This window comes from Arvicanthis niloticus, chromosome 4, assembly GCF_011762505.2.
Source record: "Arvicanthis niloticus isolate mArvNil1 chromosome 4, mArvNil1.pat.X, whole genome shotgun sequence".
Taxonomy (NCBI): domain Eukaryota; kingdom Metazoa; phylum Chordata; class Mammalia; order Rodentia; family Muridae; genus Arvicanthis; species Arvicanthis niloticus.
Window position 1 is genome coordinate 122,710,118 of NC_047661.1, and position 24,838 is coordinate 122,734,955.

General features: G+C 43.3%; 1 protein-coding gene across 3 annotated transcripts in view; it reads right to left on the bottom strand.

Moving 5' to 3' along the window:
• Window positions 1–24,615, bottom strand: part of Samd13 (sterile alpha motif domain containing 13) — a 36,769-nt gene extending 12,154 nt beyond the window's left edge. Inside the window, exons 1-4 of one of the 3 annotated variants that reach the window (XM_076933352.1) lie at window positions 24,578–24,615; window positions 24,056–24,264; window positions 19,982–20,067; window positions 4,971–5,082 (exon numbers count right to left, since the gene is read on the bottom strand). In XM_076933352.1, the coding sequence (XP_076789467.1) occupies window positions 4,971–5,082; window positions 19,982–20,034 (165 nt within the window). In that variant the 5' untranslated portion in view covers window positions 20,035–20,067; window positions 24,056–24,264; window positions 24,578–24,615. Of the gene's footprint in view, window positions 1–4,970; window positions 5,083–19,981; window positions 20,068–24,055; window positions 24,548–24,577 lie in introns of those variants that run through there. The other 2 variants (XM_076933351.1, XM_034501070.2) reach the window with 2 other exon arrangements.
• Window positions 24,616–24,838: the final 223 nt, after the last annotated feature.

Below are 24,838 nucleotides of genomic sequence, written 5' to 3' on the forward strand. Positions count from 1 at the left end.
GGGCTCCAGTATTGTAGGAACCTGAAGCTACACAGAGGCAGGGCTTGTCCCTGCCTCTAATGAGAATCATGAATGGTCTAATGAGAATCATGAATCTCAAGTCACCACAGTTGCCTGAGTCTGGGCGCAGAGCTCAACACTGTTCTGATAGGTTTCCCTCCTAGCTACCCGCTTCTGAGAAGGGTATTTGGCAAACTGCAGCAATACAAAGCTCTATTTATCGTTATTAAGATGGTGCATTCAGAGTTTGTCCAATGTTAGCAGCTATGAGCCAGGTGAGAACAAAGTCTAGTCTTCAGGCTCCAAATTATGTCTTATTCAGATAGGTACTCAAATGAGAGATTGTTTGTTCCTATGGCTAAGGGAAAGGTAATAAAGGAAAATTAATTTGCCACTTTGAGTTGCATGTTATTTTGTTATACTCCGAGGGGGGAAATGATCTCAGAGATACACAGTGTTCCAGAAATAAAATGACTGATGTCACTCACTCACTCACTCACTCAGTCACTCACTCACTCACAGGAATGGGAACACGGCACTGTCGAAACCACATGATAGTGACTGAATGTCAGCTCTCTGCCTGTGTCTTCCACACTGTGAGTACACATGAGTCAGAAGGACAGAGACAGAGAAGTGAAATAACTGTACAACCCTGGGGAGGACTGTGACCTGGGAATCACAACACAACCCTTGGGAGGACTACCTCTGTAACCTGGAATCAGGTCCAGCTTGAGTGGTGAAGGGCTGTGGAGAATGCACTGTCGAGAGATGACACTGCTTAAACCAGAACATGTTACTTCTTAGCCTTCAGAGTCTACTACAGTGAATCCCATCATAATGTTCCAGGGCAGGAGGAGGTATTTTTGCTAAGATCAGGCAACCCATGTCCATGGGTAGGCATCAGTTATTTTTTTAAATCACCCAGTTTAAAAAAAAAATCACTAAGCCTCAAGTCACTTTCATGTTTTGCTCTATGCCATGGGAAGCCTACTTCAGAAGGACCCATCTCAAGATGAAATCTTAGACTCAAAGTAGAAGCTTAGGCAACGTTTCACTGTGTAACTCAACGTTAACTGTGTAGACATCTGAGTCCTACCAAAGTAAACATCCCAGGACCACTGAGTGACTATGAAGAAATTAGGAGACAATAAGCCAAGGGTGGTGACTCTGCTCATGTCGTTACTAAGATACTTGGGAAATCGGTCACTTTATCACAGAGTTTTTGGGAGGGTGGTGCTGGTGCATAGCCATCCCTGATTCCCACTTTCCCTAACAAAAGGATCCTTCTGCAGAACCATGTTCATGAATCCAGTTGTAGAGTCCCCAGAGGTTAAAGAGCAGCAGTCTAATGCCAGAAGCCACCAGCCGAACCCAGAGAAGACCACATCCCTAGCCTGAAGAGGATTGGCTAGAAGAGCAATGTGGCCTGACCCACATGTGGTCCTGATGCCTGGACTTCCTTCTTGGTGGTGCTGATGATGAGTTTCCAGCTTAAGCTTGGCTTGTCAGAAAACCTGATGCAAGTCTTTGAGCCGGGGGAACCTTAATGGTTCTAACTGCTAAGTGGAAGTAAGGTGTGTACAATGAGAAAAGGTTAGTCAGCTTCAGGTGCCCAGCCACTTTGTGCTAAAGCTGTATGTAGGGGCAGAGTAGACAGAGCAGTACAGTGAGCTACTTCAGTTCTTCTGGAAGGGCACTAATCCTATCATGGGGCCCCACTGTTAGCATCTCATCCAAGTCTGATTTCCTCCCAAAAGCCTTCATGCCTAGGATCACTCCATTTAGTGTCAGATCTTCACTATGGGTCTTATGCGGAACTCAAACATCCAGGCTATCCACCCTGAAACAATGCACTCCCCCAAATCACTGGCAACTGTGCTGCCCACCAGGGACCTGTTCTTTTCAAGGGTGTTTTAGTGGTTATTCTCTGTCTTTGCACTGCTCCTGCCAAATGGCAAGGCAAATCTAGCACTGAGGAGATTTTAAAAATGTTTTACTATAGGTGGAAACTACCTTCCAATGTATGAACAAATTGAATTCCAAGACATGTGCCATCTTCTGGGAATTCGTTTATCAAGCTCCAGAGCTGGCAGACTAGATACACCGATGTTGTGAGGGATTTCTCAATGACATGTTCCAATTTACATCTCAGTGTCCCCAGTGCCAGAATGAGGTCATCCCTGGGAAGAAAATGCCATTGCTGGGCCAAGCCGTGTGCTGGCCAATCTCATTTGCAAGGCTCTGTACAGAATCTGCAAGGCCCAGAGAGCATGCTGCCCCCCACCTGGGATGTCTGGCAGTAGTCTGAGCAGAGATGCAACCTGGGAAGGCTCTGGGCATCAGGAACCTGGCCAGGAAACCTTTTATCTGAGCCCCCTTTTTTGTAAACCTTTTACAGTATTACTTAAATTTAATTTCAGAAGAGAGCTACTCAATTTCAATGATACAAATGGATATTGTACCATTAAAAACTAAAACAAAACATGCTCTAGACATATTAGTTTCTACTTTCCAACTTGAGCTATTATTTTCCACTAGAATTTTATTATAAAAATTTTCAGACATGAAGAAAATCACTTTTTGTGAATACTTACACCCTCCCTCTTAAATTTTACAATTAAAATTTTCTAAACTTACTATATATATATATATATATATATATATATATATATATATATATATTCCTCTCCAAATACTTCAATTTTTATGTCATTGTTGAGTATTCTTGTAGTTTTTTTCCTTCTGATAAAAAATTTATAGGCCATGTAACATAAAGATATGAATAATTTGAACACGCCAGTATCCATGCAGTGACTACATATGTAGACACCTACATTCCACAGCCTGATGAGGAGACAGTGGCATATAGCCTCCTTGTCCCAGCTGTAGAGGTTTGAATGGGAATGTCTCCCATAGGCTCAGATTTAAACACTTGATTCCTGTTTTGTGGTACTGTTTGGGAAGGTTAAGGGACGTGGTCTTATTGAAAGTATAACACTATGGAAAGGCTTTGCAATCCGACTTACAGACTCTTCCCAACTCCTGTTCATTGTCTCTGACGTGTATGTGTGATTCAAGATGTGAGCTATGAGCTTCCTACTCCTGCCACTATGCCTGCCACATGCTGCCATGCTTAGTCACCCTGGATGGGCCCTTTGGGACCATCAGTCCAAATAGATTCTTTCTTCTATACGTTGTCTTGGCCATAAGTAACGAATATACTAATCCTCAGTAAGATCACACACACATACACACACATACACACACCATACACACACACACATACACACCACACACACACCAAACCACACACACACACACACACACACACACACACACTACACGTACCGCTGGTAATTCTAGCCTTTACCAACATACAGAATGTTGGCATCACCAGAAGGTCCCCTCATATCACTTCAGAAATCATTCCCCATCTCTGCCTATTCACATCAAAGTACTGATTTTTTTTTTTTAACTTGGCTATTGATCTGTTTTACCAGTCTGAAAATTTAACGGACCCATTTGGCATGAACTCCGGTGCATAATGCTTCTCTCATCTAGTATGATGTTATTGATATTCATCTAAACTGCTGTGTATGTCAGGAATTCCTTTGTTTTCATTACTGGGTGCTATTCCATTATGTATACATCTTAGTCTGTACACTCATTTTGTATCCAACTGTCAGCCCAGGCTTCCGAGTTTCGCCGACAATGGGGAAGCTGCTGACGACAATTTGAGGCAGATCGCCTTAGAGACGCGCCGCCTTTGCTTTTCCTTTGGTGAATACTCAGGAGTGAACCTGCTGATCTTGGTAGGTGTGAGTATTTCTTTTACACTCTCACCAGCAGTGTGGGAGCATCCTGTTTTGTTACACATGCTCACTTGGCACCAACTCTCTTTCTAATTTTAACTCTTCTAGTGGGTGTAGAGCTATTAAGCTTCTATTTTGGCAAATTTTCCAAACTAGCAAAAAAATAAATATGTGTAAGGATCAAGTTTGAAGAAAATGCTGCCGGAGCAGACCGGCCTAGGTGGCATTAAAGGGTTACTTATCTGAATCTGGGCTGTGATGGGAAGTGAAACGGATAGGCAGACGCATCCTTCATGCAATTCTCTCACCTAGGGTATGAGACAATGAAGGTAGCACCTAGGAGACTCCAGGCTGCTGCAGTGGGGTACGAGCTGTGTTCTGAAGGGAGGACGACAAGCTCTTCCCCTATCTGCCTCTAGGAGAGCCATTCCTGGAGCGTTGGCTCAGCCTACTCCATGGAGTCACAAATTACCCAGAACAGAGATGCCTGGTCTTCCCTGTCTCTAATCCTGGGCCCCAGAGAAAGAAATTATCATTTTTGAACATCAACACTGTGCCAATACCTTTGGGGTAAATTTGTATATTTTTCCTTTAAATTGTTAGAACAATGTCCCTGTCAATCAAGTATGAACAATCTCATGATCAAGACGTGCAACAAAGACTCAATAGAACTCGCGTAACTCTCCCCTGGACAGACAGACACACATGCAGGCACACAGGATCCTGAACCTGACTCTGCACCCTAGGCTCTACCTTGATGAGCACCCGCAAAGCAAATCACTGGGGCTGAACAGTCTCTTGGGATCTGGAGTCAGTAGTGGTAGTAAGCACTGTGTGTCTCACTAATGAGTCTGTCTCCCTCTCTTTTCTGCAGCCTGCTTCCTCCAGTAGTGAAGACAGGACTGGTTCTTTCCACCCATGAACATGGTCTGTCCTTCAGGGGCCTCCAATGGAAATGATCCTAGCCAGCCTCTCTGTAGCTCTGCTCCAGCCTCAGGGCTTTCCTCTTGGAGAGAACAACCACCAGCTGCCAGTCTCCTGCTGCTGCTCCTTGCTGTCTCAGTGCCTCTCTGCCTGCTCGGTGCTCTCTGGTCTCCCTCTTCATTCCCCTTTCAGTGTCAGGTGGCCAGGAAACAGTGCCTCTCTAGTCTGAGTTACCTGCTCCTGAAATGCACCAGCTTGCTCCTCAAATCCTGCTGTTCGGAAATAGTTGACAACGTCCATCACGGCCCAGTCTGCGGGATCGGGAGGCCTCCCATTTTCCATGGACCTGCAAAATACAAATCCAGTCAGAGTGTGGCATGTATGCAGGTATGCACAGGCTCACTGCCTTGCCTCCCAGGGCTGGTCTGAGCTGGCTCACTAGGAGCCTGGTGTTCATCTCCTTCAGAGTCTATCCCAGTCTAGCCACAAAAGGACTTACGATGTTTCCTCTATGTCTTGGTTTCTTGTGATCCCTACTCACACTGGTGCAGCCAATGCTTTCTTAGTGAAGTGCTTGACCTTGAATGACAACGATTACCACAAATACCTTTTCTCTACTCACTTTTGGTGGGCTATAGCTTAATATGTCTATTGTAATTTCTATATAAATGTTCACTGTACAATGGGACTCAGAAAGCCATTCCTTTAGATGGCCTCTCTGCTGCATTCTGCCTCTCCCCTTATGACACTCTCTCAGCCTGATGAAACCTTACCATTCCTACCTATTCAGGGATCACCTCTGCACTAAGGTACTTCCTGGCACTGCTAGGAAATTACTTAAGTTATAATCTGCTCTGAGACTCAATACTCCATCCAAATTACAACCGTACTACCTGTTATACCGGGGTTAACACTGTTTTCAAGACTCAAGTGAGAGATGTGGACCAAAGATATACATGTGAACCTGGTCTGGTTCTCCTTGTATTATTCCGAGTGTCAAGCATGTGCTTAAGGAAGTCAGTTGACGACATTGTTTAGAATGAATTACAGTGACTAGGTAGATGGGATCAAATGAATTACAGTGACTAGGTAGATGGGACCAGGCATCTGTTTGAGAGGCTCAGGTCACCCTTTCTCAGTGGTTCAGAGAGGAGGGAATAAATGACAGTTGGAGGAAAAAAAGCAACAGTGCATCGTCTGGGATGCTCTCATTTCAGACTCATTTCAGGTGGATCTGTCTATACATCACCCAAGGGAGTTCCCAGAAGGTCCATCTGATCACACTGTTTCCCTGATAAATCCTTCAAAGGCTTCCTACTCCTGTGGCAAATTCCCACAAGCTTAATAGAAGTCCTCCAGGACAAAGACCTCCACCTCTCTAACTAGGGATGCATTTGGGAACAAAAGACAGAGCAACGCTCATCTATGTGGCTCCCTGTTCTGAGAGGGCACTGGTCACCAACAGGCTGCAGATGTACAGGACATGAATCTGTTCTGTGACAGGCCAGACCTAGAATGTTTCATCTGACGCAAGGCCTAAAAGGCCATCAGGGGTTAACTATAAAGATGTCAGAGGAAGATTATTCCAAGATCTGTGGGAGGGATGCAGTCAGCCAAGAAGCCATGACAGTCTTGGAGGTCACATTGAGGATTCCAGAGTTTTCCTGAGAGAATCGGGAAGTTGGGAAGTATGTGATCTGGTTGAGGCACATCTAGAAGAGTATTGAAGACGGGGAGACAGGGTGTGGATGAGAAATGTACTGCAGTCACCTCTGCAGGTCAGGATCTCAGACAAGAGTAGTGGCTAAGGAAAACAAGGAGCATGGCTTAAAATACTCAATGATAAAATCTAGATGGGCTCGGAGGCGGACGAGACACAGAGCATACAGGGGTAGACATGCCACGAAACTGAATGGACGGTGGTGCCGTCACTGGCACTGCATCCCTGGGTTTTTGTCATGTCAGGATTTCATGGGTCTGAGTGCAGAGGGGGGAGCTGGAGGACATCTGGGAGGCAGAGCCTTGGTGACAAATGAACCCCACCTCCCCCAGCACCATGAGAAGACTGCCATTCTGGAATTAGGCTGCTCAATATTTAGTGCAAGTCAAAAAGATTTTTGCTACTGTTAGGACCAAATGCCTAGATTTGGAGAGATCCTGGAAGGTCTTCACATTTCTAAATAGCCAGAATCTAGACATAATGTTTCACTCATACCAAGAACCTAAATACTTGGTTACAAACAAATGATAACCACTACAACAAAACACCAACCAACCAACCAACCAAACAAACAAACAAATTCCATTCTTGGAGAAAGGGGAGCACGTGGCTCACCAACAGACATGTCATTGCTCATTTCTCAGTGGTACTTAATTTACAAACATTAGAGCCCAGATTCATCTAGTTAGATGAGTTTCCTTTCTAAGTTTAGCCTGAATCCTAGGTAGTGTTTGCCTATGTCTTCCAGTTTCTATTCCTGTGAAAAACCACCATGACCAAAAAGCAACACGGGAAAGAAAGGGTTCATTTGTCTTATACCTCTATGTCACAGTCCATCGAAAGGAAGTCAGGGTAGGACCCAGAGTCATGGTGCTGATTACTAGCTCGATCCTTGTCGCCTGTTTATGTTTTGTCTTGTTCTTTAGACCCTGACACCATCTGCATAGGGGTAGTGCCACTTGTAATGACCCCTCTCCCGACCTCAATCATTATTCAAGAAAATGCCCATGAACTTACAATAGGAACACTCGCTAAGCTCAACTGTTGTTCCCTCTTCTCAGATAATGCCAGCTTGTGTCGAGTTGACAAACAAAACAACAACAAAACCACCACACACTAGCTGGTTGTATGTCAATGTGACACAAGCTAGAGTCAGCAGAGAGGTCGGAGTCTAACTGAGGAAATGTCTCCATGAGATCCGGCTGTAAGACACTTTCTCAATTACTGATTGATGAGGAGGGCCTAGCCCATGGGTGTGGTACAGTCCCTGGCATGGTAGTCCTGGGTTCTATAAGAAATCAAACTAAGCAAGCCATATGAGATAAGCCAGTAAGCAACACTCTCTATGGCCTCTGTATCAGCTCCTGCCTCCAGGTTCCTGCCCTGCCTGAGTTCCAGTCCTGACTTCCTTCAATAATGAACAGCTGTATGGACGTGTAAACCAAACAAACCCGTTCTCTCCAGCTTGCTTTCTGGTCATGGTGTTTAGTCACAGCAATAGAAACCCTAACTAAGACAGACCATAACAGCCTTGTATTTTTAAATACACAACTTCCTACTACTTAAATTATCAGTGATATTACTGAGGGGAGGAATTTATTTTCACAATAGTAATAGTAACAATAATCAAGCACTAATTATACATTTTTTCCAATGTGATTTTTTGGGGGTGGGGTGATCCATGTGCTGAGATTTTCCATCATCTTAGTAAAATAGACAAGTGTGAGCTGACCCTGAGGAATGTCATCAAGACGCCACTTTCCTTCCCTCACTTGGTCACAACAGGCTTGAAGAATGTTTCTGCAGGAGTTTGCTATTCTGACAGATCTCTTGGGCTTTCTAATAGCCCCACTTCTAGCAATAAGCAGAGTCCCATGGAGCAGACTTTTAAGTGCCTGGGAAATACTTGAGTTTGCATTTCCTGTGGTTGACTTCAGTTAGCCACCTGTCTTCATAAAGCACGGTGTTTGACGGTGAAAACTGTATGCCAAGGTATGATTTCAAGATGGGAGGCTCTCTGGAGTCCTTTTGAGCTGCTGTAACATCATCACTTCCACCATTCTGAGATGCCTTTGATGATTGAAATGCTGTAGAGAAAAAGGTTGGCAAAATTGCTGGTGGTGTGGGCAAGTACTGGGGTGCTGGGGGCCTGTCACTTTCTCCTAGGCCGGGTGAGGAAATCCACAGAGGGTAAATGGGGTTAGTAACTGATTAGTATACATTTATGGTCTGTCTAGTTTATGTTTGATAGCCGAGAAGACTGAGGTAATTTAGAAAAATATAACAATATGGGACTACTCATCTCCTGAGAGGAAAGACCTGTTTAACTTCATTGCTTTTGTCTACCAGCCTCTATTGCAGGTTTGTGTGGACACACAAAGACGTGTTACGTGAGACGGACTACAGAATACAATAAGCTTCTCATGGGTCACAAAATGTCAGTCTTCCACCCCCATCTGAACTGGAAACTCACTTTTAAAACCCACTTTTAGGAAATGAAGCTCAGAACAAGGAAGGAACCCACCCCAAATAGCACTGCAGGCTAGATCACCCCAGGACTAGACTCCAGAGACTCTTTACTGCAAACCCATGCTCTTCCTCTGAACTCACCATTAGACAACTACTGATTGGCAGCTATGCTTTTCTCAGTATTGTACTAGGTGCAAGGATAAAGAACAGAGAATGCACAATTCTTGCCCGGGGGAGGGGGGGGAGGCACTAATCACTCGAGGGAAAACAGAGACAGCCAAGTAATGCTAGAACTGAGGGGTTCAGAGTACTAGTTAGGATGTATACAACAGAAGGCTGGTGAGCTGTCCCACTAGAACAGCTAAAGACCACTCATTTAAAAAGGTATCTGTTACTCCAAACGCTCAGCTTCTAAGCTCTACCTCCAAAGAGAAATGAGTTTGCTGACCCCAGCAGGGACTTCAGCAACAGTTTCAAGGACAGTACAATGGTATCGTTCAAGGGAATGTGGAGAAGCAGGATTTAAGACCAAATAATATCTGAAGCTGGGTAAGTGTGAAGAGTGGATTGACATGGCCATTTGTTTGCTGAGGAAGTACTATATCTGCGTCAAAGACTTTTTTTGTTGCCAAACTGAGAGACTCAACTTTCTCCACTATAAATGGACTGTTGTCTTCACATATTATTACAAGTACACATCAGATTCCAGCAAGAATTTAAACGGCCTTGTTCAAGACACTTCTGAGATGGTGGCTCCACTGTGGCCCGAGTTTTGCATTGATGAACTGAGACAGAAGCCTGCCATGGTCTCTTTGACACTTCCTGTTCACTATCACAGTGGAGTCTTCCTTGGAAAATGTATATAAACTTGTTACATTTATGAGTAATTTACAGGCATGATATCTTAAAATGTATGAATATTATGCTTCATTCAAAATATCAAGAAAGCAAAGGGCAGAGTTTATCTTTAATTTTCTTACTTTTGAGTAAGTCAGTGTTCCCACTTACCCTTTAACTCATGAGGATACAGCTAGAAATACCGTGCACCAGTGAAAATTCTATCATGACTGAATAACACATACAAGAAAACCCTTCTCCTTTAATGATATAACTCACTTTTAAGAAGAGATAAAGATGGAATAATTGTGTTAGTCAATAAATAAAATCCTGGCATATATATGCAACTTTACTGAGATTTTTATTTTGAGCATTTTCATATTGGCACAATCATGATTTTACAAGACCAATGCGCTGCCCACCGCACCAAGTGAACAATACATCACACTTTTAAGTCCTAGCAGAAAAAAATCTCCATGTCTCTTTCCATGGAGGCTGGCAGAAATAGCAGAAACTCTCTCAGGATCTAGCTCAGGTATATTTTATGGTTTTTATGATGTACAGACTCTGGGGTCTGGTCAGAGCAGAAAGGTTATGATGGCTGGATGATCTCCACTGGCTATTTGCACACTTCTGGGAATGTTAGTGAGGAGGGTCCCAGAGAAAACACACAGGCACAGGCACACACATAAACACAGAGAGAGAGAGAGAGAGAGAGAGAGAGAGAGAGAGAGAGAGAGAGAGAGAGAGAGAGAGAGAGGAGGGAGGAGGGAGGGAGAGAGGGAGAGAGAGAGAGAGAGAGAGAGAGAGAGAGAGAGAGAGAGAGAGAGAGAGCTCCTCTAGTGAATGCTAACACACTAAAATTCATTTTGATGCTCCCTTAAGCGTGTTATAGATCCATCCATCCTGAAACAACTGAATGGGGGGGGGGGGGGAGGTGGACAATGCAGAGCCAAGGGAATGTGATGTCCTCATGTCTGGTATTTGATAAAGAAAACTGGTGCCAGGAAACAGAGTAGTTGCTACAATTTTACTTGTCCATTTGAATTAGAAAAACTAGGAATTTGTTGGTGGGAAGAACTAGAAAACACGTGAAGGTAAAGGCTGGAGGAGCTCTAGAATGTTCTAAGCAAAGTCTGATGGAGAACCAGAAAAGCAGAGAGCTAAGAAAACGTAAGACAGTGAATGCCTGGCCATAAGGTCACGGGGTGAGAACTATAACAGAATCGGATTAGTGGCCTCCAGGTTATATTCTGGCAATGAGTTTGTCTTCATCTTGTCTGTGCCTTGAGACTGGAGGCTGAGGTTAAAGGGAGTGCAGTAGCTAACCCACAAGAGGATTTTATAGTTGGCACCAATGCTCAACACTGGCATAAGGCCACGATTTACTAGAAGAGCCAAAGTGAAGACTGGGAGCAAAAACAAAATGGATCCATTGGAAACACTTGTAGTCTGCCCCAAAAGGGTGTGTTCAATGTGGAGGGCAAAGAATTGTAATTTGTTAGAGATTGGCCACTAAAAAGAAGCCAAGTACTTTGTCCTAGGCATAAGAACGAAGCCTTGGGGACACTTCATGAAAAAGCAAGACTCTTACCCATTTATGGTCACATTATAGGATGCAGAAATGTAAATTTAGCCGACAGACTTTCCCTGGAGAAGAGAATATCTCTAGGACATCCTATTTGTACAGTTTATGTAGTGAAGAGTTTCCCAAGATCCAGCCACTCAAAAGTCACAGCCCAAGAGACCTGGATACTTCTTGAACTGGAGGCCAACTCTGGCTTGGCAGGCATGTGGAATGTAATATTCTAGAATTCCAGAGCCTTCTGGAGAGCAGGAAGTGTGCAGCTGCAGTGGACTCCCTGGGGGCAGCTCCTGAGAGGGAAATGCACAAAACTATGAGAGTAAATTTGAAGATGCAAGGGAGACCCAGGAAGAGTCTGAATGTCTCCAGTAAACATGAGTGTCTGCTGGGAAGATAGGCAGGCAGTGCGTGGTACAAGCCTAAGGATGAGCCATATGGCCTAAAATGGCAAGGCCACAGGGCAGGGCTGCTCTCTGGATCCTATATCCTATCCTGAATAAGCTACAGACTTCGTATTTGTCCCGCCGGGCTTTGGTCTTACTTTGGTTTCATTCATCTCTACTCTGCAAATATCTCATTTTTTTTAAACTAAGAATGATTCCTGGGTAATTGTGTATTGTAAAAACGTAATTTCTAAGTTGTGTTCACAGGTAAGGGTTGCAGCCCATCTCAGAGGAGACACTGGGCTTAAACTTTTGAACAGTGTTGAAACTGTTAAGAATAAGGGTCCTCTTGGCATTTGACTAGGTACAGGCAGCTTGGGTTCTGAGAAGGCTGTGAGCCTCTGGGAACCGGAGGGGGAGTGCTGAGGTTTGACATGAAGCACACCACTGAATTAACCCACAGATGGAGCCATAATTTGATGACATGATTGGCAGGTGATCTGTCAAGGGGTGGAGCCTAGTGGGAGGAAGTAGGTCACTGATAGGTAAATCTCGCCCTGTACTCTATCTCTCTCAGCCACCTTGAGTTGACTGTCTTTACTGTTGGACACCATTGCAGCACCATGATGCTGTGTCCTTCTTCATGGAGACGGCTGACTATGACTAAAGCCTCTGAGATACATGAACCCAAATACACTCTTCCTCCTTCAAAGTTTACATTTCTCAGGTATTTGATACACAAATAAAAGGCTGGCCAAGAACACTGTGGATAAATATAATCTGTATGAATTCCACAACACTTTTTTTTTAACCATTATATCTCCTTCAATTTAGGAGAGAAAAGGAGCTTCAGATCCTGGCTAATGATTACGGCAATATGTCTGCAACCCTGCTCTCTCCGTAAGGCTCTTTCTAAACGCTACTTATTTCTACACTCAGAAACGAACCCTAATTTTGTACTGTCTTTATTCTTATGACTTATTTTTAAATCAAATTATGCTACTCCTTGCCCATGTTTTAAAATAGTCTTTGGCTAAAAGTAATTTAACTCCAATTATGATAAACTAATGTTGATCTCTTTGCTTATGAAAAAAAAAAAAAAAAAAAAAAACCCGAAGAACTCAGCAACTAAACAGGATTTCACTTTCTCTCCATTCCCTGCCCCTCCTCTCCCATCATAGCAACAAGCAGAGATCTGGCTAAAGGCTGACCCAGGAAAAGGAAGGAACGGTTCAAAGGTTCTTGATGGGATATTTTTCATTTAAAAATATTCAGATAAATGGGGGTTGAGTGTGTTTAGTTGTAGCATACCCAAGGGATGAGATTTCTGGGAAGCAAACAGCCCATCAAGCGTTCTGTGTGTTCTGAGGTCTGAAGTTGAACATTCAGGGAGTTGATTTAAATACAGCTTTGGTTTGAACTGAATCAAATGGACAACAGCCTCATCTCCCCCTTGCCCATGATTTTGCTTATGCCCCATAAATCTTCCTCTCTGTTTAACTTCTAGACATTAAGGATGCTACTCCCTTGTTTTTAAAGTAGCAGTTAAATGTCCCCTTCTGAATGCTGCCAGTAAAGGTTTCATTCCAATTATTAATTTTTAATAAACTTTTAATGAGTCTATGCTGAAACAGACACTTGATAAATATTGGAACCCACAGCCTTTCGGAAAGGACAGTATTTTTGGAGTTGGATGGGTATGTGGTCATGCCTTTTCCAACTGTGAATTACATAAAATACAAATGCATATCTAAGAAGAAAATCTGTGTTCAACCTGAGATATACAGAAATTGAAACTACACAATAGATTTATAAAACATGGCAAAAATGTGAAATATCCCAATAATGTTATAACATGTTAAAGTAACATTTTTGATAGTTAAACATATTACTGAAATTTCTTTCATTGTTTCAAAAATGACCTATAGAAACTTTTAAATTGCCTAATTGCTACAGAATACATATGTATATGTATCCATATATATATATATGGATAAATATAATCTGTATGTATATTAAACATTTACCAAGTGAATGAGTTTGTGACTGTGACTTGATTTGCATTTTCCTTGTCACTTTCAGTATTGAGCGTGATGGTTTTATATATGCTTGGCCCAAGGAGTGGCACTTTTAGTAGGTGTGGCCCTGTTGGAGTAGGAGTGGTATTGTGGAGGAAGTGTGTCACTATGGGCGTGGGCTTTAAGACCCTCATTCTACCTGCCTGTAAGCCAGCCACAATTAAATGTTGTCTTATTAATGTTGCCTTGGTCACAGTGTCTGTTCACAGCAGTAGAACCCTAACTAAGACAGGAGTGTCTCCTCACATGCTAACTAGCCATTTAAATATCACCTCCTGTGGAATCTCTTGCCCTTCAGAAAGTATTCAGTGGAATCAAAGCTTGGATATTGGTTGCCAACATCTTACTGATGTGAATGAAAAAGAATCAAAACAATTTTAACAAGGAACGGTATTAGAAACCAAAGATTTGTAGTTCAATCTGGGGGATTTTAGTGTGACCCAATGAAAGAAGCAAGCAGGAAGAGTATTCCTCAGTAGTGTTTGTTTAAAATTGTCGAGGTATCACACGAAAATATGTGAAATGGTACCACACATACCATATAGTGAATATGCATGCTGGAAAATGTCTTAGACAGATCAAATACATGTTTTAGTATGTATCCTTTCCCTTTTAGGATAATAAGCTTGAAAAAGCAAAGACCTGAAGTTGGAGTTTCCATTTTCCTTTGATTCTCTTGTTGCCACAACATAGACCAGGGTTCAACTTTGAGACAAGTCTGCTTCAAGATGCCTACAACCAGACTCCCTCCAGCATGTGGGACTGAGGAAAGGGTTGGTAGCTCAAAATCTGTCTGGGATCAAAGTGAGCCATCTTGGATTCCAAACAGCTGAGTTCAGATCTCAGATTTCCCACTTTCCCGTGTGGTTTTCAAATGAAAATCCGTTTCACATGGTGACTTCCTGGCCTCTGGTTATTCATTTTAAATGCTGTAATATACTTAAATATCAAGGACTGCATTAATCAAATGAAATGCTATTTATGAAGACAGCACAAGGCATGACTCATAGTAGGTAGGCTTGACTCACAGTAGGTACTGTGATGCTTTCTGACTTGGAACAATGACTGTCACTGCAAGTCACTGTATAATTCATTAAACACATATTTTCTTTTGATCCTTACAACCCTCAGTCTCTTCTTTATTGTCAAGAGAATCAAAGCAGGGATAAATTAAGTGAGTGTTATTCTTCTGAAATCTAAGAAGCAAAATCAAGGTGAACTCCAAGTGTTCTGAAGATATGATTTGATTCAAAGTCTCAAGGTTAGGCTTGCTGGCCTCTGGCTTCCTAATCTGGGTTGAGAGGGTTTTTTTTCCTAAAGGGAGATATATCATCTCTTCTTACTTTCTTCATTGGCACAAAATGTTTTTTTTTTTAAAGTAATTTCAAGTGGGGCGGTGGTGGCCCACGCCTTTAATCCCAGCACTTGGGAGGCAGAGGCAGGTGGATTTCTGAGTTTGAGGCCAGCCTGGTCTACAGAGTGAGTTCCAGGACAGCCAGGACTACACAGAGAAACCCTGTCTCTAAAAATCAAAAAAAAAAAAAAAAAAAAAAAAAAAAAGTAATTTCAGATTTACAGAAAACTAATGAACAGTGACTAAAGAACAGTGCAAATATCTCACATACCTTTCACCCAGATTCTCCAATTTGTTAATATTTTACAACATTTGCTTTATTAGATATCTTTCTCTCTTCTGTAATATATAAAGTAAGAAGCACAAAAGGGAAGGTGAAGGAATGCTCCAGACTGAAATATATTAAAAATGTATGGTCCTCTTACAATCACAAGCGGAAAGGACAAGTACAAGAATGTCAATGAGTCATGATGTGTGACGTTAGTGTCACATGCTCCTCAGCTCAGCTTTGCTCAGGATGGCTGGCAGTTCCCAACAAGGGATGATTTGTGCCCTGGGAAACTTTTGGCAGTATTGGGAGGCATGCTTGATTGCCAGGACAGAAATTAGATATAATGGAGACCCAACAGCAGAGGCTGTAGATGCTGCTAAACATTTGAGGATGCATGGTCACATCCTTAAGACTTCATGCTTCATGCTTGTAGAGAGTCTACATTAGACCCAACTGTTCCCTCTCCCATGTTCCCTCTCCCATGTTACCTGAGGCCATGTGGATTAAATGGGATGCCTACTTCCAGTCAAGATAGAGTAACGGAGGCCATGTTTACTCTTCTACTCTTAGAAGAGAAATGAACGAGTAGACAAAATATATAAAATAATACGGCACTCAAAACATTGGTCATAGCCAGTTAAAGACCATGACCCTGAAAGACAGAAAAGAAGACATATAAGACCATTGACTTAGGGCCTGGAAAAGGTTTTCAGCATGAACTCTAAACACATAGGAGGAGAGAAAGATACTGAGAGACTAACTCAAAAGACCTGCACAGGGCTTCCCTGAAGTGCTCAGCAGAACTCTTGGGAGCATCTCTGTAGAACTTACCAGAGGTTGAGGCAAAAAAATAAATAAATAAATAAATCACCCAGAAGTACTAGAGGGAGGGAAAAAAAATCACTGGAGTCTTTGCATGGACAAAGGTAGTGCCTTTTCTCACGTGACAGAGAAGAAAATCTCATAACTCAGGAGCACTGGAGCAGTACAAAGGAGGGTCTTGTCTCAGTAAAAGGCCAGGCAGCCCTAGATCAAATGCAGCTCTGGTCCTGGGATAATAAAGCTTAAAGAGATACTTGAAACAGCTTCTAAGAAAACAGTACCCAAAAACCTGTATCGTGCAATTACAGGACTTTCAGAAAAATCCAGCCCCCAACAGAGTAAAATCCATGCTGCCTACCCTACAATCAAAAATTACCGAACAGTTCTTCCCAAACCAATTTATGCAAATACTAATTGAAATGTTGGCAGTTTTTGTCAATGTAAACACCACCAGATTTCTTTTTGGGGGATGGTGATGGTGGTAGTGGGAAGAGCCGATTCTAAAACTATAAGGAAATATAAAAAACTACCATGACTACCATGGCAACTAAGAACAAAGTTGGGTAACACTACCTGACATGAGGCCATAGCTAGTAAAGCTCTGTTTATCAACACAGTGATACATTGGCACACATATATGCAAACAATCCATGGAACAGGATAGTCTACTAATAGACTCACACACAGAATCAATTTGTCAACTGAAAAATTGCAGAAGCATTTGAATAAATGGTGCTAGAAAAAAATGGCTATCCATACGTTAAAAGAAAACCCACAACCATCAAAAACCTACTTTAATACTCACATTCCACATAAAACATAAAAAAAACTAATTTGAAGGGCTGTAGAGAGAGCTCAGAGGTTAAGAGTGCTTATTGCTCTCACAGAGGCCTTGGGTTTGGGTCCCAGCATCCACACCGGGCAGCTCCCATCTGCCTGTAGCTCCAGCTCTACAGCATCCTACAACTTCTGGCCTCCACTCATGTTCACATACCCGCAAAGAGACACAAAACATATACGTAAAAATAGAACAAATCTTAAAAAAAAAAACCAACGTACTTAAACATCATAGTTCTGCATCCCTAAATCTAAAATTATCACGCTTTTGGAAGAAAGTTACTAAGACCTTGGTTTATGAATTCTTAAATATGGCACCCAAAGCATTCTCCATAAAAAAATAAACAAATAAATGTGACGACAGAAAATTAAAAAATCAAAGACGTTAAAGAGAGAATGACAAAACAAGCCGTGAACTGTGAGAAAGTTTCAAATCAAGGAACGCGTATTCACAATGCACAGAGATTCTATGGCACAAATATGAAAAAAAGAAACTAACCCAATAAAATACGTATCCATAGTACATGAAAATTCTACACAACAAATGAATAAAAGCCAACAAAAGTTGAGGTGAAAAATCTGAACGACAGTGCACACAGGAAGATTTACAGATATCAAATCAGCACCAGAGAAGGCAGTTAAAATCAGAGGGCATTAGAGAAATGAGAACTAAACCCTCACCAACTATCACTAATAGGAAAAAGATTTCATGAGAAAACGGGACAGCTGAATATGCACTGTTGGCAGTCATGTAGTTGGGAAAAACTTTTTAAAAAGTTTAACATACACCTATGACATAGCCAAGCACTTTAATTCCGTCCCAAGCACTTTTACAAATGAAATAATGCACGCGTTCACATAGAGACATGGACATGAACAACCAAAGCAACGTATTTCCATGATACCTACAGAAATGGAAACAACTCCACTCTCTGGAACCACGAAGCTGGATAAGTAGTTCTATGCCTGTCTAACAAAATATCACTCTGTAGTACAATGAACCAAGCTGCATATGGTAATGCATGCCTTTAATCCTAGCACTTGGGAGGCAGGGTTGACAGAGGCAGGCAGATCTCCATGGGTTCAAAACCAGCCCGGTTTGCATAACAAGTCCCAGGCAAGCAAAGGCTACATACTAAGACCTTGACTCAAAACAACAACAAACAAAACAAAACAACAAAAACAAAAACCAACCAAACAAAAAGCAATGAACCTGTAATATAGTAATATGCATAAAATTATAAACTATGTTGAGATACCAGCCCATATAGGTATGCGTTTTATGTGCATATTATATATGTATACTATTTACTTATACAAAATTCTAGAGAAGTCAAAGTAGTTTACAATAGCATATCCATTGTTGCCTGGGGATATGGACCCAGGAAGAAGACAGGAAGGTGAGACTACTGTGGGTTATGAAGACGGTGGAGGTGTGTGTGGGGGGGGAGGGTAACAGTGGTTTTATGGGTATAAATTTGTTATGTACATGCATTATATTTCACCATAGTTATGGTACTCTTGAGGATTAAATCTAGGTCTTCACACGTCCTGGGTGAGTGCTCCACCACTGGGCTACCTCCCAATTCCTCCTTCCTCTTTTATTCTTGAGATAGAGTCACACTTTGTTCCCCAAGCCAGCCTTGAACTCACTCTAGAACCCATGTCGGGCCTTCAACCTGCCTCAGCCTCCCAGGTAGCTGGGTTCACAGGCCTTATTAGGTTTGACTAAAATTGTTCGTCTTTAAATTGAAATAAAAAGAATAAAGAGTTGGGTTCATCAGGTACATTAATCGTATTACCATGTAGTTAGCAGACGTGCGGGGCTCACGGCTACCATGCTGGACAAGACAGCATGAGTAGAGAATATCCCTGTCCCGGCTTGTACTGTAGCTCATCTTTCACATGTCCCGCCCATAAAGGACACGTGACTCTGTCGCCTCGCCCACCGCTGTCTGCCTCAACTGAACCGGAAAAGACCGCAGTGCTGCAGCAACGCACTTGTTGCTGGAATTGTTTTAAAGCAGATTTTACTGAGTTAATTTTAATGTAACGTTTTCTGTGAAGCAAATCATACCTTGTACTCATAAGCCTATAGCACATGGTTCGCTGCTCACTTGTCAAGGTTTCTAGGGACAAGACACTAAACAAACGGAAAGAAAGGACAACCGCCTGAACTTCCCTCCTCCTTGTAACCAAGAGGGTCGCAGTTTCAATACAGTTCTTTAATAGACTCAAAGATATCCTACAAGTTACTATTTTCTTATAGTCTACTGTGTATAGGAAAATACAGTCTCCTTGTATTTTTCCCATTAAAAAGAGTCCAACACATAACCCTTAGACAGAAAACGTAACTGGGAGTGTCTGAGTGAGAGGAGATATTAGAAACCCCTTCCGTATGCACTAAAATACATCGCCTTCAAGGAAAGGTTCAAAAGCCAGGCAGAGAAGTTGTTAATCTCAGCGTCTAATGACTGTGAACTTCTCTCCTCGCTATGACCACTCTCAGTTTTGAAGGTAAACATGTTATTAAAACAAATACAAAAACTCAAACAGTGCTTTCGGTGCCCACCTAGCAGCCTCTGGTCTGGGGAATCTGCCTTCTCAGTTTCTGCCTCATTGGAGACTGTGGGGCTGAATTCCTCAAGCCTCTTTGATGGCAGCCTGAAACCATCATCCTTCCACACACGTGCCTGACATCACCGTTGTCAGACAGTGGGATACCGAAAAGGCAGCTGGAGTTGAGATGGAAGGAGACAGGTAGCTGGTGGCCAGTGTAGATGACCAGATCCCCCAAACTCTGTACTACAGCAGCCAAGGTGAATGGAAACAGAAACTGGGTCCCAGAGTGGTTGGCAGAAACAGAACTCAGAAGCCGGCTTCACTTACTTTGTGACACCGACACAGCCATTTCCCTTGTTGTTCATGTCAACAGAGAGCATGGGGCAGCTTGCAGAGTTCCTTTACTTCCGCAACTAATCAATAAGGGAGAAAAGCTTGGGTTTAATTCTTTGAAAGCGAGAGGATACATATTCTCAACTGGAAACATGATGGTCCTTTACAGCTTCACACAGTTCACTTGTGGTTGTTTATGTCTCCAGTTCCCTCCTGCTGGAGAGATACAGATCACAGCTCAGAGACTGGAGGACAGGTTGGAGGGCTTTCTTTTGCATTCCCTTCACAGTAAGACTGTGCAAATACATAACTGAAGCCTCCTTCCAAACGAGGTATCTTGACCTGGCAGGGCTTCCTCTGAATGCCTAGCTCCCTGAAGACATTGCAACCCATGCTCAGAAGTAGAGATAAACAAGCCACAGTTTCTGACCCCCTCCCAGTACAGGCTGTGATTTTTTTTTTTTTTCATTTTTCTTTCGGTCCCCTCCCCCTGCTTCTATCTTTCAATGAAATGCAGAATAGACTTAAAGTTTTTTCACAAAGTATTTCCCTACCTCTTATATTTTCAGCAAAACTCAGTCTGGGAGATAGCCATGCCAAAGTAAGCAGAAAGCTAAACCAACCAACCAACCAAACAAACAAACAAAAAACCAAAACCAAACAAACAAAATAACAACAACAGCAAAATCCCCAGATATCATATCACAGAAGGAGTGGTGGTTGTGATAGGATGTTGGGATGTGTGTGGGGGTGGGGGTGGGGGGTTAGGCACCTCATCAGATGTATGTAAAACTATAAAAACAGTTGAGATTACTGTCTTCTTATTTATCGGATGAGGAATATATATATATATATATATATATATATATATATGCCCTCCACAACTCATATACAATTAGCAAAACTGGGGAAGGGGAATCTGCTTAAAATACAAGAAAGTCAAAACATAAGGAATGGTCTGGAAATCTGTTTCCTTGAATTCAGTCGAAGGCATAATTTAAATACACTTTCTCTCAGATCACTTTGGCCTTCGACATTCCTCCTCCAGGGAGTACTGTGACAGGGCAAGTGCATCGCTCAGTAAACCGAGAAGATGCTGTTACTCTGCCAGAAGTGGGTGATTAGCAAACAACATTGTAAGTGTGAGATCAGAGTGCTTGTGCACAGCCATGTGCATTTACACACTTACACACACACACACACACACACACACACACACACCTTCCAGTTGCTAAGTCTCTGAGATCACTGCTAAAGAAAGCCGATATTTAATATAATATAGACATTAGCACCCATCCACACAGTCACAAAGCGGACAGGGAGAGAGCGCTGCCACTCTAGCCACAGGAAGAGTGGCACTTTAGCTGGAACCTAGTATACAGTCACCATTTTCTCTGCATTTCCAAAACAAAACAAAACTCACAGCAACATTCTGCAACAGCGCCACACTGTCTTATCACCACTACCATTATTTCCCTTTTCTTTCGTGAAAGAGTAAAAAGCAAACCTATATAGAAGCAACTAGAACATATCATTTTTATAGGCTTATCAAGAACAGCCAAAGAAACCCCAATGCTTTCTTTCACAAAGTAGTTGGGCAAAGGAATTCAATAAGGAGGTGCAATCTGACACACTGAAATAAGACCAGGCTGGCTAGCAGCCAACAGGACCTTAGGAATCACACACAAGCCGCAACTGCCTTCTGGTTGGTTCATGGCTGACTTTTTAAAGCTACAGCGTGCCCGCTCATTTTGGCTAACTACCTTCAGCACAATTAGTGGGAGGGGATGATCCCCACTTCCAAAGAGGCAGAATTCTTGCATGTGTCTTATACAAAGAAGAAGCTGTTTCTGGAGCTGCACACTTCCCTCTACCCTTCCCTGTTGCCACATAGGTCTTTACTGTTCTTCTGCACATCCATACATGCCATGTTTCAAACTATTTCATTTTCTCCCGGTGGGAAAATAAGAGAAAACCCAGGGCTTACGGGCACTACACAGTGAATGCTCAGAAGCTCAGAAGTCCTGCATTAGGCTTTTTTTCCTAACAGAGGCGGGGACAAAGTTCCCAGAGCTGACTTTTAAGTAATCTCTTTGTGAGGATAAGGAAGGCTCTGGTCAGCTAGCAAATCCCTCACTCCTCATAGGAAGCAGCATCTCTCAGAGAGAAGGTGAAATAGAAGACAGAGCTCCTGCAAACACTCACATTCCACCCCAGGAAGCCAAGCAAAACCAAACAGAAACAAACAAATCCTTTTTCTACAAAAGAAAACCCCTTCAAACATAACAGTTGTCTCAGTTGCATAAAGAGCATAACCTTGTTTCTCCCACCCCTACCCCTGCCTCCAAGAAAGATTTAGCTAACACTTGTTACCCTGAGCACTTGGTCCTGCTGAGGTCACATATAATCAAGGCATGCCAGCCTACCGCCATCTTAAGTTCCAATTCACAAAACTGAGAGTAGAGGGAAGAGTTTTCAATTGTTACCTGGTCAATCTTATATTCCTGGATGGGCTGGAAACTGCTACTTGATTTGTAGGTGTGGGTTGTGGGGGTATTCCTGAGTGTGTGTGTGGGGGGGGTATTCCTGAGTGTGTGTGTGTGGGGGGGGTATTCCTGCCCCATAATCCTTGATATTTTGTATGTGAGTGGGAAACAAATATTAACATTTCAATGCTTTTAATTCAAGATATCCACTGACCACCCCCCACCCCAATGCCTGGTGCCAACAAAAACCCAAGCCTCAAAACAGTGACAAAACTAATAAAACCCACTCCAAACAATGGCACATTCAAGATCTATACAAGGACCCTGAGGACCCTCGGTTCTCAGCAAGTGTGATGTGTGCATTTTAGGCAGAACCTTTGCAGAACCTAGGATAAACTGGCTTCCCTTTCCTCTCCTAACCCTTAAGGGCATTCAGAGATCAAAAGTCAACAAGTATAGTCTAAATCTGGATCCTGAATTCCTAAATCACCCACACACATGATTTTAGGGATGGCATTTGAAATTTCCAGCTTCCCAAAAGACCACAGCTGAGAAATATTTATTTCAAAGGCTCTGTTTTCTGGGCTTTGCTACTGCCTCATTGCAAAAGCAGCTATAGATTTTTTCGGGGTGACTGGTAAGTGCTCAGTATTTCTGGGTATTGTTTTGAGCAGGGGTCAGCATGTGGGTGCATTACCATGAATGACTGAAATAGGGTCATGGGGCACTGACTCGTCAGCAGATCCATACTCTGGGACTTCATGAGAATCCTGACTCATTTCCCAACGACAGCTAAAAGGAATGGCTTTGCATTCTAAGTCTGAAGGGTAAGAAAGCCAGGGGGACAGCACAGCTCAGAATGGTTCTCAAAGCCACTCTGATCATCTCCTCCAAGGGAAAGGCTCAGAGATGAAGGCATGCCTGGGTGCACTCACAGGAGGGAGGACTCTAAGTTTCTCCAAGCACCTTCCCCTTCACAGAGAAAGGGCCATCCTCACCCCTCCTGCCTGCCGTGTTCAAAAGTTTGCCTGTTACATGAATGTGTTTCTGGAAGTGTTGCAGGAAATTGGTCTCATTTCATCAAGAATGAACCACAAAGGTGCCCTAAATGATGGCAACAGGTTTCACTTAGTAGCTAGTTTCTAACTTTGGAAATAAAAAGACATTTGTGAAAGTCTGTGTGGATTCAGTCACGCATCTTTGTACACTGCATAAGCACAGTAGCCATTTGCTCTTATATGTATGTTAACACTGTGTTTGTGTTACATGAAGCACGTGAATGTTGTGTGCTGTATGCAGGAGGTGTGCTTTCTGATTATAGAACGTGGTGTGTGTGTGTGTGTGTGTGTGTGTGTGTGTGTGTGTGTGTGGTGTACTGTGTTGTGTATAGAGGGGCACCCAAACAAGACTTTCTAAGACAGTACATCTGTATTGAGGTAATTGTGGATACCCTGGCCTCTGGATTCTGGAACAGAGAACCTTTGGGACGACATGAAAGTGCCCTCGGATGGGGGAGGGGAGCCAGTTAGGAAGAGCGGGAGACTGGGCACTTTGAGTGGCTTCTATGTTGACCCGCACCCACCTCCAAGATTCACCGACGGCCCAGGAAAGCCAGGCTGTTCTGTAGGAACCTTCCACCTAGTCCGGTGCTGGACCGAAGTCCCGGAGGGCAGGGCTGCACGGGTCCCGAAGGGCGTCTCCTGGGCACAGGACGGGCGTCCTCACTGGCAGCGGTCGGCTAAGCAACTCGCGGTGGCGCCGGGGACAGAGGGGAAAGTTTCTGCTGAGATTCTGAGGGAGAACAGGGCGGTCAGCATTGGGTGGGAGCTGCTGGGTGTGTGGCGCAGACCCTAGCACTCACGACCTGTCCCGTCCCACCAGCTCTGTCCCGCTCCACTCCAGGTGACAAAGTGCACGCCCGCGGGGCACCGAACTCACGGGGACCGCGGGGCGGGCTTTGGAGTAATTTGGGGGGGTTTTGTTTGTTTGTTCCTTTGTTTTGCTTTTGTTTTTGTTCTTATCTTGGTGTTCTCTGGTTCCTTTCATCCTGGAGAGGAGGGAGGGCGGGCGTGTTCCTAGGACAGCCTGCGAGCCCATCACTTACCTCCCGCCCAGCCGCCCTGAGGCCGCCACACGCGGAGCCCAGACAGCGCGGGGCGCGGGGCACGCCGGGAGTTGTAGTCCACTGTGGCGCCCGAGTGGGGTCTCGGAAACGGGGGCGGAGGGAGCGTGGAGAGGCAGAGGCTCTAAGAAGGAAAGGACCGAGTTCGCTGGGATTCGGAGGAAGACTTTTGCCAATGTCTCAAAACTTCCCGGGAGCAGAAGGGAGGGGTTTCTCCCTTCTCTCACAACGGAGGTTTTCGAG